General features: G+C 37.6%; 1 protein-coding gene and 1 non-coding gene across 4 annotated transcripts; one reads left to right on the top strand and one right to left on the bottom strand.

The window, feature by feature from the left end:
* Positions 1-6461: 6461 nt before the first annotated feature.
* PPIL3 (peptidylprolyl isomerase like 3) lies at positions 6462-16642 on the bottom strand. Of its 3 annotated transcripts, none has more exons than XM_036859044.1 (7): positions 16323-16642; positions 15719-15792; positions 14539-14613; positions 12933-13026; positions 12493-12560; positions 9592-9710; positions 6462-6910 (listed from the first exon to the last, which is right to left on the bottom strand). In XM_036859044.1, exons 2-7 carry the CDS (start codon positions 15719-15721, stop codon positions 6784-6786), a joined length of 486 nt encoding a protein of 161 aa, XP_036714939.1. In that variant the 5' UTR covers positions 15722-15792; positions 16323-16642; the 3' UTR covers positions 6462-6783. The 3 variants fall into 3 exon arrangements, with proteins under 3 accessions (XP_036714939.1, XP_036714940.1, XP_036714941.1); XM_036859045.1 differs by having other exon boundaries at positions 16575-16628; XM_036859046.1 differs by lacking the exon at positions 6462-6910 and adding an exon at positions 6995-7056.
* On the top strand, positions 8201-8307 carry LOC118898642. The gene has a single exon (XR_005020785.1). It is a non-coding gene; the product is annotated as a U6 spliceosomal RNA (small nuclear RNA).
* Positions 16643-16658: the final 16 nt, after the last annotated feature.

Below are 16658 nucleotides of genomic sequence, written 5' to 3' on the forward strand. Positions count from 1 at the left end.
AAGCCTCTTAGATAGCCTCAACCACCAGAGGGCAGACAGCAGAAGCAAGAAAAACTACAATCCTGCAGCCTGTGGACCAAGAAACACAGTTAGAGAAAGATAGACAAGATGAAAAGGCAGAGGGCTATGTACCAGATGAAGGAACAAGAAAAAACCCCAGAAAAACAACTAAATGAAATGGAGATAGGCAACCTTCCAGAGAAAGAATTCAAAATAACGATAGTGAAGATGATCCAGGACCTCGGAATAAGAATGGAGGCAAAGATTGAGAAGATGCAAGAAATGATGAACAAAGACCTAGAAGAATTAAAGAACAAACAAACAGAGATGACCAATACAATAACTGAAATGAAAACTACACTAGAAGGAATCAATAGCAGAATAACTGAGGCAGAAGAACGGATAAGTGACCTGGAAGACAAAATGGTGGAATTCACTGCTGTGGAACAGACTAAAGAAAAAAGAATGAAAAGAAATGAAGACAGCCTAAGAGACCTCTGGGACAACATTAAACGCAACAACATTCGGATTATAGGGGTCCCAGAAGGAGAAGAGAGAGAGAGAAAGGACCAGAGAAAATATTTGAAGAGATTATAGTCGAAAACTTCCCTAACATGGGAAAGGAAATAGCCACCCAAGTCCAGGAAGCACAGAGAGTCCCATACAGGATAAACCCAAGGAGAAACACGCCGAGACACATAGTAATCAAAGTGGCAAAAATTAAAGACAAAGAAAAATTATTGAAAGCAGCATGGGAAAAACGACACATAACATATGAGGGAACTCCCATAAGGTTAACAGCTGATTTCTCAGCAGAAACTCTGCAAGCCAGAAGGGAGTGGCATGATATACTTAAAGTGATGAAAGGGAAGAACCTACAACCAAGATTACTCTACCCGGCAAGGATCTCATTTAGATTTGATGGAGAAATCAAAAGCTTTAGAGACAAGCAAAAGCTAAGAGAATTCAGCACCACCAAACCAGCTCTACAACAAATGCTAAAGGAACTTCTCTAAGTGGGAAACACAAGAGAAGAAAAGGACCTACAAAAACAAACCCAAAACAATTAAGAAAATGGTCCATAGGAACATACATATCGATAATTACCTTAAACGTGAATGGATTAAATGCCCCAACCAAAAGACATAGACTGGCTGAATGGATACAAAAACAAGACCCATATATATGCTGTCTACAAGAGACCCACTTTAGACCTAGGGACACATACAGACTGAAAGTGAGGGGATGGAAAAAGATATTCCATGCAAATGGAAATCAAAAGAAAGCTGGAGTAGCTATACTCATATCAGATAAAATAGACTTTAAAATAAAGAATGTTAAAAGAGACAAGGAAGGACACTACATAATGATCCAGGGATCAATCCATGAAGAAGATATAACAATTATAAATATATATGCACCCAACATAGGAGCACCTCAATACATAAGGCAACTGCTAACAGCTATAAAAGAGGAAATCGACAGTAACACAATAATAGTGGGGGACTTTAACACTTCACTTACACCAATGGACAGATCATCCAAAATGAAAATAAATAAGGAAACAGAAGCTTTAAATGACACAATAGACCAGATAGATTTAATTGATTTATATAGGACATTCCATCCAAAAACAGCAGATTACACGTTCTTCTCAAGTGCGCACGGAACATTCTCCAGGATAGATCACATCTTGGGTCACAAATCAAGCCTCAGTAAATTTAAGAAAATCGAAATTATATCAAGCATCTTTTCTGACCACAACGCTATGAGATTAGAAATGAATTACAGGGAAAAAAACGTAAAAAAGACAAACACATGGAGGCTAAACAATACGTTACTAAATAACCAAGAGATCACTGAAGAAATCAAAGAGGAAATCAAAAAATACCTAGAGACAAATGACAATGAAAACACGACGACCCAAAACCTATGGGATGCAGCAAAAGCAGTTCTAAGAGGGAAGTTTATAGCTATACAAGCCTACCTAAAGAAACAAGAAAAATCTCAAGTAAACAATCTAACCTTACACCTAAAGAAACTAGAGAAAGAAGAACAAACAAAACCCAAAGTTAGCAGAAGGAAAGAAATCATAAAGATCAGAGCAGAAATAAATGAAATAGAAACAAAGAAAACAATAGCAAAGATCAATAAAACTAAAAGTTGGTTCTTTGAGAAGATAAACAAAATTGATAAACCTTTAGCCAGACTCATCAAGAAAAAGAGAGGACTCAAATCAATAAAATCAGAAATGAAAAAGGAGAAGTTACAACAGACACCGCAGAAATACAAAGCATCCTAAGAGACTACTACAAGCAACTTTATGCCAATAAAATGGACAACCTGGAAGAAATGGACAAATTCTTAGAAAGGTATAACCTTCCAAGACTGAATCAGGAAGAAACAGAAAATATGAACAGACCAATCACAAGTAATGAAATGGAAACTGTGATTAAAAATCTTCCAACAAACAAAAGTCCAGGACCAGATGGCTTCACAGGTGAATTCTATCAAACATTTAGAGAAGAGCTAACACCCACCCTTCTCAAACTCTTCCAAAAAATTGCAGAGGAAGGAACACTCCCAAACTCATTCTATGAGGCCACCATCACCCTGATACCAAAACCAGACAAAGACACTACAAAAAAAGAAAATTACAGACCAATATCACTGATGAATATAGATGCAAAAATCCTCAACAAAATACTAGCAAACAGAATCCAACAACACATTAAAAGGATCATACACCACGATCAAGTGGGATTTATCCCAGGGATGCAAGGATTCTTCACTATACGCAAATCAATCAATGTGATACACCATATTAACAAATTGAAGAATAAAAACCATATGATCATCTCAATAGATGCAGAAAAAGCTTTTGACAAAATTCAACACCCATTTCTGATAAAAACTCTCCAGAAAGTGGGCATAGAGGGAACCTACCTCAACATAATAAAGGCCATATATGACAAACCCACAGCAAACATCATTCTCAATGGTGAAAAACTGAAAGCATTTCCTCTAAGATCAGGAACGAGACAAGGATGTCCACTCTCACCACTATTATTCAACATAGTTCTGGAAGTCCTAGCCATGGCAATCAGAGAAGAAAAAGAAATAAAAGGAATACAAATTGGAAAGGAAGAAGTAAAACTGTCATTGTTTGCGGATGACATGATACTATACATAGAGAATCCTAAAACTGCCACCAGAAAACTGCTAGAGCTAATTAATGAATATGGTAAAGTTGCAGGATACAAAATTAATGCACAGAAATCTCTTGCATTCCTATACACTAATGATGAAAAATCTGAAAGAGAAATTATGGAAACACTCCCATTTACCATTGCAACAAAAAGAATAAAATACCTAGGAATAAACCTACCTAGGGAGACAAAAGACCTGTATGCAGAAAACTATAAGACACTGATGAAAGAAATTAAAGATGATACCAACAGATGGAGAGATATACCATGTTCTTGGATTGGAAGAATCAACACTGTGAAAATGAGTATACTACCCAAAGCAATCTACAGATTCAATGCAATCCCTATCAAATTACCAATGGCATTTTTTAAAGAACTAGAACAAATCATCTTAAAATTTTTATGGAGACACAAAAGACCCCGAATAGCCAAAGCAGTCTTGAGGCAAAAAAATGGCGCTGGAGGAATCAGACTCCCTGACTTCAGACTATACTACAAAGCTACAGTAATCAAGACAGTATGGTACTGGCACAAAAACAGAAACATAGATCAATGGAACAAGATAGAAAGCCCAGAGATTAACCCACGCACCTATGGTCAACTAATCTATGACAAAGGAGGCAAAGATATACAATGGAGAAAAGACAGTCTCTTCAATAAGTGGTGCTGGGAAAACTGGACAGCTACATGTAAAAGAATGAAATTAGAATACTCCCTAACACCATACACAAAAATAAACTCAAAATGGATTAGAGACCTAAATATAAGACTGGACACTATAAAACTCTTAGAGGAAAACATAGGAAGAACACTCTTTGACATAAATCACAGCAAGATCTTTTTTGATCCACCTCCTAGAGTAATGGAAATAAAAACAAAAATAAACAAATGGGACCTAATGAAACTTCAAAGCTTTTGCACAGCAAAGGAAACCATAAACAAGACAAAAAGACAACCCTCAGAATGGGAGAAAATATTTGCAAATGAATCAACGGACAAAGGATTAATCTCCAAAATATATAAACAGCTCATTCAGCTCAATATCAAAGAAACAAACACCCCAATCCAAAAATGGGCAGAAGACCTAAATAGACATTTCTCCAAAGAAGACATACAGACGGCCACGAAGCACATGAAAAGATGCTCAACATCACTAATTATTAGAGAAATGCAAATCAAAACTACAATGAGGTATCACCTCACACCAGTTAGTATGGGCATCATCAGAAAATCTACAAACAACAAATGCTGGAGAGGGTGTGGAGAAAAGAGAACCCTCTTGCACTGTTGGTGGGAATGTAAATTGATACAGCCACTATGGAGAACAATATGGAGGTTCCTTAAAAAACTAAAAATAGAATTACCATATGACCCAGCAATCCCACTACTGGGCATATACCCAGAGAAAACCGTAATTCAAAAAGACACATGCACCCGAATGTTCATTGCAGCACTATTTACAATAGCCAGGTCATGGAAGCAACCTAAATGCCCATCAACAGACGAATGGCTAAAGAAGATGTGGTACATATATACAATGGAATATTACTCAGCCATAGAAAGGAACGAAATTGAGTCATTTGTTGAGACGTGGATGGATCTAGAGACTGTCATACAGAGTGAAGTAAGTCAGAAAGAGAAAAACAAATATCGTATATTAATGCATGTATGTGGAACCTAGAAAAATGGTACAGATGAGCCAGTTTGCAGGGCAGAAGTTGAGACACAGATGTGGAGAATGGACATATGGACACCAAGGGGGGAAAACTGCGGTGAGGTGGGGATGGTGGTGTGCTGAATTGGGCGATTGGGATTGACATGTATACACTGATGTGTATAAAATTGATGACTGGACTTCCCTGGTGGCGCAGTGGTTGAGAATCTGCCTGCTAATGCAGGGGACACGGGTTCGTGCCCTGGTCTGGGAAGATCCCACATGCTGCAGAGCAACTGGGCCCGTGAGCCGCAATTACTGAGCCTGCGCATCTGGAGCCTGTGCTCCGCAACAAGAGAGGCCGTGATAGTGAGAGGCCCGCGCACCACGATGAAGAGTGGCCCCCACTTGCCACAACTAGAGAAAGCCCTCGCACAGAAACGAAGACCCAACACAGCCATAAATAAATAAAAATAAAAATAAAAATTATAAAAAAATTAAAAAAATAAAAAAATAAAATTGATGACTAATAAGAACCTGCAGTATAAAAAAACAAACAAACAAAACAACTAATACTAAACTTTCATTGGGTTATTTGTATGGAAATATGTTAATATAAATGTTTCAGACATTACATGAAATTTCTAAAAATCTTATATGTTCTGGTATAATGTTATAAGTCATAATCCTAGTTATTACTTTAAAATGTATATCTCAGAAATAACTAATTTTCTTGTCAACTGCATTATTATGAACTTTCATCAAATCTTTAACCGTGGTCATTTTTAAGTCTTTTGTCATTTACAGACAGTTCTGGGTGTACTCTGATGCTTTTGCAAATATGTTCCTATAAAAGGGTTTCATCTTCAAGAAATTCATGGAAAAGACTCTGACAAGTACAGGTTTCTGGTAACTGACTGTACTGCTGAACTGAATGAATAAGCATTTTCAGAACTCTAATGAAAAACTGATGAACTCATAAAAGTGCTAACAAAAGATCAAGATGAAAAAAAAATTAATTACATGGGACTGAGTCAACTGATGAGGATGAGTATAATTTTTGTGACTTTCTGTTTGAATTAAAAAAAAAAAAATCCGGGCTTCCCTGGTGGCGCAGTGGTTGAGAGTCTGCCTGCCAATGCAGGGGACGCGGGTTCGAGCCCTGGTCTGGGAAGATCCCACATGCCGCGGAGCAGCTCGGCCCGTGGGCCACAATTACTGAGCCTGCGCGTCTGGAGCCTGTGCTCCGCAACGGGAGAGCCCACGACGGTGAGAGGCCCGCGCACCGCGATGACGAGTGGCCCCCGCTTGCCGCAGCTAGAGAGGGACCTCGCACAGAAACGAAGACCCAACACAGCCATACATACATACATACATACATAAAAAAAAAAAAAAAAAAGAATGTAAGCAGACAAGAATCTCATTAAAATATAAAAAAAAAAAAAAAATCCCACAAGGACTCAGAGGCAAAGAATATACAAATCAATTTTCACTGCAAAGTAAAGGAGCTGTTACAGTGGAGGATTACTGGACTGAATGTCAATATTATGACATAGTATGAGTGTGTTTCATGTTTGGTAATTGCAATCATGGTTGCTTTTGTTGTGGTCATCCCTGTACAATGCTTGGTGTCAGTCTATTTATCTCTTGTAAAAATAAAATACAGTGTGTGTGTGTGTGTGTGTGTGTGTGTGAAAAAAAAAAAGTTACAGTAAAGAATATCCTCTAAGAATAGGAGTTAAAGCTGTTTGGCTTCCCTTGGTACCACCAACTCATAGAAGATCTTAGCTGTAAACAAGTAGATCTTAGTTGTAAACAAGTTGTATAATGATGCAATCTCTGACATAATTAAAACTGGGTAAACCATAATAGGTGTGTTCCTTGAGTAGTTTGCCAAGTATTTGTCCAGGTCTATTATAGCTACTGAGCAAATGGGTTGGCATGAATAGTTATGTCCTTAATGTGTACATCATTAAGAGGTCGATATGTCTTCTCATTTACTGGTAACTTCTCCAGTTCATCTAGAGTCTCCAGACCATCTATTACCCTGAAAGAGAAACAATATAATGTTGGAAAATATCCTGAGATTGAAACATAATATCCAAGTACCTATAGCAATTACAGTCTCTCACCATGTCTCATAGTTCTTTGAATTCTACAGTTGAGTGTACAACAAAATATCGCTTTGATTTTCTGCCATAGGTAGGGGCCAAAATTCAGAAACAAAAATTCATTTTTATGCCTTTAGACAACAATAGCAACGGGCAGGAATATTCCCACCAAAGTATCTAAACATTGCATTCGGCCTCATTCACATGGAATAGCTACAAATGGGGCCAATATAACCAGTCATAAGGTTTTCTTTGTTATAGGAAAAACCTGGAGAAAGTGTGTAAGGATAACACTAGTATTATCAGTACTGCCCTACACTGAAGGTCCTGAAGTGGGTGGCCTCTTTGCACTTTATTGTTTAAATACGGTGTTTTTATTTTTTGCTTCTGGACAACAAAAAACAATATTCAGAATAGGAGAAGAGAAGATCAACAGTTAAGCCCACTTCCAGCAAGCCCACTTCATGTTTCTATCAAGAAAAAATATATATATATATTGAGAGCTATCCTTCTAATATGTTCTAGAAAGTTAGTCTAAAACATTTGCTAAGAAAAAGTGGCTTTTTAGATTATACTTCCTAGTGCAATTCAAATCAATTCCTAAGACATACTATGTACTTAAAAAAAGATAAGATTTCCATTTTGTTTTACATTTCCACTAAAGTGATACTATAACCAAACCTTTGGATTTTACACCCAAATGTAGGACAATTAAGGTCTTGAAATTATAAGTTTTAAATGCTTTCCCATGTGAAGGAAATCTAAAAAAGAGGGGATATAAGTATATGTATCGTTGATTCATTTTGCTGTACAGTAGAAACTAACACAATATTGTAAAGCAACTATACTCCAGTAAAAACTAACTAACTAACTAACTAACTAAATAAAGGCTTTCCCACCTTCTGGGTCAGTAAGAGAAAAAGAGGGTACAAGAAACAGATCTCAGGCAAAAAAGGGCATGTAGAACTGAGGCAAGTAAGCCTAGTTAAGTATCTGGGACATGGGCCCCTTTGAGAACCAGTGGAAAGCTATGTACCCTTTTTCTCAGAAAAATGTATGTGCATATATATACAAAACAATTTCAAGGAGGTACTGGACCAAAGATTAAGAATCTTTGCTCTAAACTCTACAGTTTTTTTACCAATCCAGTAAGATAAGTCCTGGTAATTACTAATCAATAATTCTGAATGGTGGGTTAGGGGAGAAAAGAGAAAAAAGGAAGTCTGGTGCTCGCTTCGGCAGCACGTATACTAAAATTGGAATGATACAGAGAAGGTTAGCGTGGCCCCTGAGCAAGGAAGACACGCAAATTCGTGAAGCCTGTGGAAGTTTTAAAACTATAAAAGATTAGGGCCTAAAGGCTATAATGTAACTACTAAAGGCTATAATATTCCTTTTCATTGATTATTATTAATCTATAAATTAGACATGTATATGGAATAGAAAAGAAAAGTTGTAGACTCTTCTATTTTTAATTAACCTAGCTTGGCATTCAAACTGTTAAATAAAACACACTCTAAAACTGTGCCTTGGTTTTTTTTTTTTAAATTAATTTATTTTATTTTATTTATTTATTTTTTATTTATGGCTGTGTTGGGTGTCTGTTTCTGTGCGAGGGCTTTCTCTAGTTGCGGCAAGCGGGGGCCACTCTTCATCGCGGTGCGCGGGCCTCTCACTATCGCGGCCTCTCTTGTTGCGGAGCACAGGCTCCAGACGCGCAGGCTCAGTAGTTGTGGCTCACGGGCCTAGTTGCTCCGCGGCATGTGGGATCTTCCCAGACCAGGGCTCGAACCCGTGTCCCCTGCATTGGCAGGCGGATTCTCAACCACTGCGCCACCAGGGAAGCCCTGTGCCCTGGTTTATTAAGCATAGTAAATATCTGTTGACAAACTGACTTTCTGTTGATTTATAAAAACAATTCCCAGGTAGAGTGCTTGTAATGGATATTCTTGCAGAGACTGCTAAACACTCCCTAGGATCCAATCTCCCCTTCTTCTTATTCACAGAGGCCTGGTTTTATTGCGAGTGGCAATATGTCTGGCTAAGAAACACTGCCTACCCTCCCTTGTAGGTAAGTTCTGGGCTTTCCAGGAAAGCTCTTGAGAAAGGGGCTGACTCAGCTGGCAAGCACCTTTGCCCTTCCTCCTTCTTCCTGCTTGGAGTACAACTGTTCCGACTGGGGCTGTGCTGCCCAAGTTATGGCCATGAAGTGAGCTTCAGAATGACAGCTAAAGACGGTTGAGAAGAAAGACAGAGGCACCTGGAACACCGGTGATATAACAGAACCACCATCCCAGTCCATCTTGTTTAAGCAACTGTTTTTCAGATGTGTTAGTTGATGCAAGATGCTATTCTTAATGAAAACAGATACATACTGTTAACTTGCATAATGACCCTGAAAAAATAGTACTGGCCCTTCTTTTACAAAATAAGAAAACTGAGGCTCAGAGAGGTTGTACGTTTCCCAAGGTCACAGGGCTGTTACGTGGTGGACTTAAATTTCAGGTACGTTTAGCTCTCATACTGCTCTTTGAGTATTAGTTATGCTATGATCACAGCCACTCATATGCATCCTTTGCATTGAAATTCCAAAGAAAACCATAACCAGAATACTCACTTTCCAAATACTGTGTATTTCATGTCCAGATGTGGCTGCTTCCCATAGGTGATGAAGAACTGAGATCCATTGGTGTTTGGGCCATTATTAGCCATAGATACAACACCTCTAACGCTGTGCTGAAAAAGAAAGACCAAAGTATTAGCTGCTTTTGCATAAGTATTCCAAATAACGGACTGAAACAAGACGTGCACTCTACCTTCCCAGTATTTAAGGGATCAAGAAAACATGTAATCAGCTTCCAGCAGGGCTAATCCAAATGTTCAGTTTCTGTATTATCTGTACCTCTGGAAACTTGTATCTAAGTTGTTATATATCAAATCACATTGCCCAATTAATGTCATCTTTGGAGAAGCAGAGCCACAAACACTTTTGGCAATACCAATGTATAATAGAAATAATCCTTACATTTATATTAAGGAACAGTGTGCTGGCATGAAATGATCAAGCAGACAACAAAACCAAAATCCCCATAATCTCTTCACATATACACTGGACTCAGTTTCTTTATCTGTAAAACAAGGGAGGTTGGACTAATTCAGGGGTTTATTCATAATTCAAATGCTCACAAGGGTTACCAGACAATAAATTGATAATTGGGCAGAATGTAAACATTAGGGAATGGTGGAGCCTGGCAAAAGGAATAGTGTAGCTCTTGCCTCATGACGTTTACAATTTTTTTAAACCAATGGCCATAGAGAATGCATCTGTGGGTCTTCCATCCATGGGCAGTCAGTTTATAACCCCAGGACTGGATGATCTAAGGAAGGCCTTGTCTAGCTCTCATATTCATGATACTATTTGCTATACAAGGGACTGTGTACAGGAATTAAAAGGACTTTACTGATAAGATTGAAGACAGACAGAACTGTCTTACAGGGAGATGCCCAAATATAAAATACACTATAAGTAACTCCAATGATTACTCTGTCTTTAGCTATTCATCAGGGGACACTAATGAGACAAACTCCAGAGATGCAGCTTCATAGAGATATTAATGCTTTACTGTTCCCTAAAAGGTGACTACCAATAACATATGTAGTGTTTGATACATACATAAGAATATATGTACCACTTACAACTTAATAAAATAAGCACCCATTAACCTATTTCCAAGTTTTAAGAATTAAAATTTACCAAACTGTTGCATATGCCTATGTGCTCCTCTCAGCTATTACTTCAGCCTCTCCAAGAGGTAACCTGTGTTCTGATATCTTTACATTCAATACATGCCTATACAATATATTGTTTCCTTTTGCTTGTTTCTGAGCTCTATAAAATAGTATCATACTATTTGTAGTCTTCTGGGAAATGATTTCTACACTTAACATTATGTTTCTAAGATTCATACATGTATACATAGCTGTAGTTCTGATTTCTTTCACTGTATAACATTTTATTTCTGAATATACTACAATTTGTCCATTCAAAGATCAACAGACATTGTTTCTAGACTTTTGTTATTACCAATAGTACTCTAGGAACACTCTTGTACATGCTTCCTAGTGCACATGTACATGAATTTCTCTAGGGTAAACATGTGGGAATGGAATTTCTGGGTTAGAGTACGTGAATATTCAATACGCATCCTCAAGTCTGGTATATAAGAAAATAGTTCTTAACCTTGTCTGTCTAGGAATCACCAGGGAACCTTAAAATACAACCGAGGTCCTAATCAGTTCTACTGACTTTTTCTCTAGACTTAGGGAGGTAAGGCCCTAATCTTTTATAGTTTTAAAACTTCCACAGGTGAATCTGTAACAGCAAAGTTTGAAAACCACTGGCATAGGATGACAGATTACTACCAAGGAAGCAGTCACTCATTAATGCCTAAAAAATCATTTCATTTCCAATTCAGAAAAAGGATGACTTTTTAAACAATTTATCACCTCCTAACCCCAACTCTGTAACAATATTTCTTCATGATAGAAAAGCAAAAGGATAAATTACTCCTAGTCACCATCCAGAGATAAACACTGCAACGAATATTTTTCAGAAGTTTTGCTGAGTATATTTTACTATAACTGAAAAATAACATACTAAATTACATATTCTGATTGAGGAGAACTGATGTCTTTTTTTCTAATTATAAACTTATCATTCTATGCAGATACAAGTTTGAAAGACCACACAATAAATTGTTAACTCATGTCATCTCTGGGGAATGGAACTGATTTTTTTTAAAATTGGCATGTACTAGTTTTTTAATTTTTAGAAAGTTTGAAAAATACAAAAAAAAAAAGGAAATATAAATATCTAATTTTTCTATGATGAAGATTTATTTATATGCACTTCTCTTTGACCTAGTTGAGATCTACCACAGACATTAAGTTAATACAGGATTCAAACATCTCAGAGAAGATGGTAAAAGTTGGAGATTGATAATAGGCAATATTGCAAGCAGGAGGTCTGATAGTCTCTCCTCTCCACTCTCAAAAATAAATGCCAATGAGGGACTTCCCCGGCGTTCCAGTGAAGACGCCGCCTTCTAATGTGGGAGGTGAGGGTTCGAACCCTGGTTGGGGAACTAAGGTCCTGCATGCCACAAGGTGCAGCCAAAAATTAAAAAAAAAAAAAAAAGGCCAATGATTCATGTCATTCAACATGAATTTTATAGTGAGGCATTAAGCCCCTTAGGTACATTGCTGATTAAACATTTCAGATTGGACCCAAAGATGAGCTCACTTAATGTCAAGATTCATGTGATGGTGAGATTCCAGTACATATTAGGCTAGAACTGCTACTTATATTTTCTCCCTGACATCACTTATCAAGTGTGCAAAAACTACAAAAAAGTATCTTTACTAATTATTTTAACCTGTATTATTACAACATATGTACCAAAGTTTCCAAGTGTAAACACAGCATGAAAAAATAGATTTTGAAGTATTTTGGATTTACCTTAAGATATTCACTGTATTCATCTTCAAATTTCTTGCCCCAGATACTGCTACCTCCTCTTCCAGTACCTATATTACAAGACGAACAAAGGAAAAAAAGTATTTAATTAAAGCTGAAAAAGGGTTCATTTTCTAAACATAAGGGCTAATTTATATAGCATAACCCTTTAAATACAAATAAAATTTGGTATGTCCTCTCTTACTTACCAAAATTGAACTTTAAAAACCATAAAAATAAAATATCTCTAAAAAAACCAAAAACCCTCCTTATCAATATTGTTCATATTTTAGGGCTTGGTGCTAGTAGCTTCTGCTTAAAAATTTCTCGCTAAGGTAAGTTATAAAAACCCCACATGCTTTTATTTTTCTATTCTTTGTCTAGTCTCTTCTTCACACTACATACCCTAGGTATATACCCTAGGTATTACTGGAGTAACTTACCTGTCGGATCTCCTGTTTGAACCATGAAACCCTTGATATTTCTATGAAATATACAGCCATTGTAGTAATTACTGGCACAAAGAGCCAAGAAATTCTGAAGAGAATAAAAACAATGATTGAGAAATGATGTAGCAGAAGATAAGAACCATTTAAGATTTAAGAATATTTAAGATAAAGAACCAACTGTAGGGACTTCCCTGGTGGCGCAGTGGTTAAGAATCTGCCTGCCAATGCAGGGGACATAGGTTCGAGCCCTGGTCCAGGATTATCCCACATGCCGCGGAGCAACTAAGCCTGTGTGCCACAACTACTGAGCCTGCGCCCTGGAGCCCGCACGCCTAGAGACCATGCTCCACAACAAGAGAAGTCACTGCAATGAGAAGCCCAATCACCACAACTCGAGAAAGCCTGCGCACATTAACAAAGACCAAACACAGCCAAAAAAAAAAAAAAAAAAAAGCCAATTGTATTTACTGAAAACACTACAACAACCTATTTAAATGATATCTTTTAGGCATTACTTTGGATAATGTCACTGCCTAAAACTCTTCAATAGCTTCCTTCTGTTCTTGAAATAAAATGCAAAATCCTCAGGAGAGCCTAGCAAGCCCTGCATGACCTAGCCTACTTCTACATCTCATAATGATAATAACCCCTTCCCTGCTGCTTACTGTGTTAACCCCATCAGGCTTCTGAAAATTCATCCAAAAAACACAGGCTTTCCCACCTTAAGGCCCTTGTACCTGCTATTTCTATACCTGGAATGTTCTTTTTATAAGTTCTTCCAGAGAGATGCCTTCATGACCTTTCACACTCAGTTTTTAAAATATCACTTTCTTGGCTAGGCTTGCCCTCACCTTCTTTTAAATAAATCCTTTCCCATTATTCTCTATCTCAAAACTTTATTTCCTTCAGAGCATTATTACCCTCTAGAATTACTTTTTTTCTAGAATGAATCTGCCCCCTTGCCTATCTTCCCGGGTAGAATACTAGCTCCACAATAGCAAGGAATGTCTCTTGTTCATCACTGTAGTTCTAGTTACTGGCAAGATAGCCTTCCATAAATAAATTACTTAATGAATGAATATATATAGCTGACTCTTTTTCCTTCTTGTATCTCTCTCTTTTTTTTTTTGGCTGAGCAACGAAGCTTGCAGGATCTTAGTTTCCCGACCAGGGACTGAACCTGGGCCGTGGCAGTGAAAGCACCAAGTCCTAACCACTGGACCACCAGGGAACTCCCTCTTTTTCCCTTGTTTAAATGACAAGGATAGAACCTTGTCATTTAAACAAGTGAAATAATGTATGGAACAGTTCTCTTACCTAATATCTAATGATTATTTACATTTCTTGAGGAAACTGAGCCAAAAGAAAAAGATAACAGCCACTCTATGGTTAGAGAAAAATTCTCTACCCTTTCTTTGATCCACCTTTGACATCAGAAAAAGAAGTGTAAATTAGACCAGAAATTATCATTGCAGGTTTTTCTTGACAATAGTTTTATAGAAACTTGTTTTTTGGATGTTGTTTAAGTTAGATGACTCAATTGCAAAGTGGTTATCCTGTTGCATTAACTCATCTTTTATACATACATTATGGTACTCACTTCACAAGTTCTGGGTGTCCTCTCACAGAAGACTTCTATTTTAATATCACCTACATCTGTATGCAGTGTCACCGACTAAAAAGGAGAGAGAATGTGAGAACGAATGAGATTTCTTCAGGTGACTTTGTGCACTGTATCATTTCCCTAACTAGATATTAAAGATGACTATCTGAATAAAAACAGAAAGAAACACCATTTCAGAGATGATCCACCCACACAGTAGCTCTGAAAGATAAGTTGTATTTCTTCAAAATTTATTTCAGCAGTAGAAAAAAAATTCCAGAGGAGAAATATAAATGTTAAGTTAAAATGATATCTATGATAAAATATTTGGGAGCAAATATTGTGATGGAAATAATCATTTTAAGCTTGAATTTTTCATCAGTAAAAACAGTTTTTATGTTAGTATTACTGACTTAAATGGCAATTCACTAAGTCATTAATATATATTGAAAAATAGTAAGAAAATGACTTTTACATAGTTTCCACCATTTCCCTTATGTAATTTAATGGCGAGAGACTTAAAAAACAATTTCTTTCTCCACTAAAGACAACAGACATAAAAAGCGTCAGTGTTTTCAGATCGTAAATGTGCAGAGGTAACCAGAGTACTTCTTCTTGCTTTTTGTTTAATCTGTTGTTTTGGTAGCTAGAATGTTCCTTTTGTTACCCCATTCCAGAGAGGGTGGAAAACTTCTGAGGCTTCCTTTTTAAATTCTCTTCTTACAATAGTATCTAGCAGTCAGAGCATGACCAGGTTGAAGACAGAGGGCAGGAGTGTGTGTGTGTGTGTGTGTGTGTGTGTGTGTGTGTGTGTGTGTGTGTGTGTTGGGGGAGGGGCATGTGCTGTCTTTCTGTCTCAGGCTCTAGTTGTCCACCTTAGATCAAGAGCAAAAGGATCCAATTAAAATGATCACAGCTGGCTATGCTCTTCTGACCCTGCAACACCACCTTTCCATCTCTATCCATCTTGTATCAATCTTTTTCCATAAAAGGTAAATTCTGTGTGTTTTAAGTGAAAAACATAAAGAATCTGAAATCACTTTACACTGTATGCTTCTACAGGTTATCATTGCTCTGTTTTGTCACTGAAATTTCCATGCAGTTTTATTTCCCTTGACTGAGTTTCTAAAAATTACTTATAATGAAAGACATTCATAAGAATTCTGTAAAAATTTACCATTTTTCTTCTTGATGCTTTCAGGAAGTACTGTTAGTTTCTCAGTTTACTGAGAGAAGTTCAAAAACGGGCCTCTATTTCCAAAAGAAAAAAGAATTAAATTCATTTCCCTCTCTTAATTCATACTTGCTCATTTTACCGCATATTTAAGAGAAAAAGTCTCCATGAGCACCCATCCTGCCCCAAGTAATAAAAAACCGGTTATGGAAGCGATCAGGCGATACTACTCGTCTCAAGCCCCTCAACTCCTACTTCCACTCTTCACGGGCCGGGTACATTCCCGCCTTGGGGTCTAGGCACTGGGTGTTCCCCTTGCTTGGAACACGTACACTCAGACATCTGTACGGCTACTTTCCTCATCTCCAAGTCTCTTCTCAAAAGTCTGGTCTGGACCTGATAACTCTATTTAAACCTGCCTTAACGATTTCCTTTTCCATAGCAGTTGGCACTAATATACTCTATGCTTTACTAATTGTCTTATTTCAACAACACCCTCCCCGTACAGAATACTCAGTGGAAGCAGCCCAAGAACTAACATACACAGCGCTCTGCGAGCATTTGAGTTAAGTGAATGAAAGAATAACTGACGTTACCCCATACTTACTTAACCACTTCGATTAGCACAGCGGTTGTTAAAAGAGCAAAGGTGCAATCGCAGTTGCCCGATTCGAAGTTAGTTTCTTCAGGCCACCGGAAGTCGAGCAAGGGACCCATTAGAAAGAACGCCCCTCACCTGCTCGCCTCCTCCCTCCCCCCCGTCTCAAACCAAAACGACTAGAACTAGGGAGACACTAATTTCTCCCCACCAGGAACACTTTTGACTATGAAAGGGTCATAATTATCTTTTAATAATTACACTAGGACAAGAAGCGTAACTCTGGTCAACCTCTAGAAGTGCCTTGGGCTCAGACGCAAAATCAGCAGGACCACCTCCGGCAGA

Source organism: Balaenoptera musculus, chromosome 7, assembly GCF_009873245.2.
Source record: "Balaenoptera musculus isolate JJ_BM4_2016_0621 chromosome 7, mBalMus1.pri.v3, whole genome shotgun sequence".
NCBI classification, from domain to species: domain Eukaryota; kingdom Metazoa; phylum Chordata; class Mammalia; order Artiodactyla; family Balaenopteridae; genus Balaenoptera; species Balaenoptera musculus.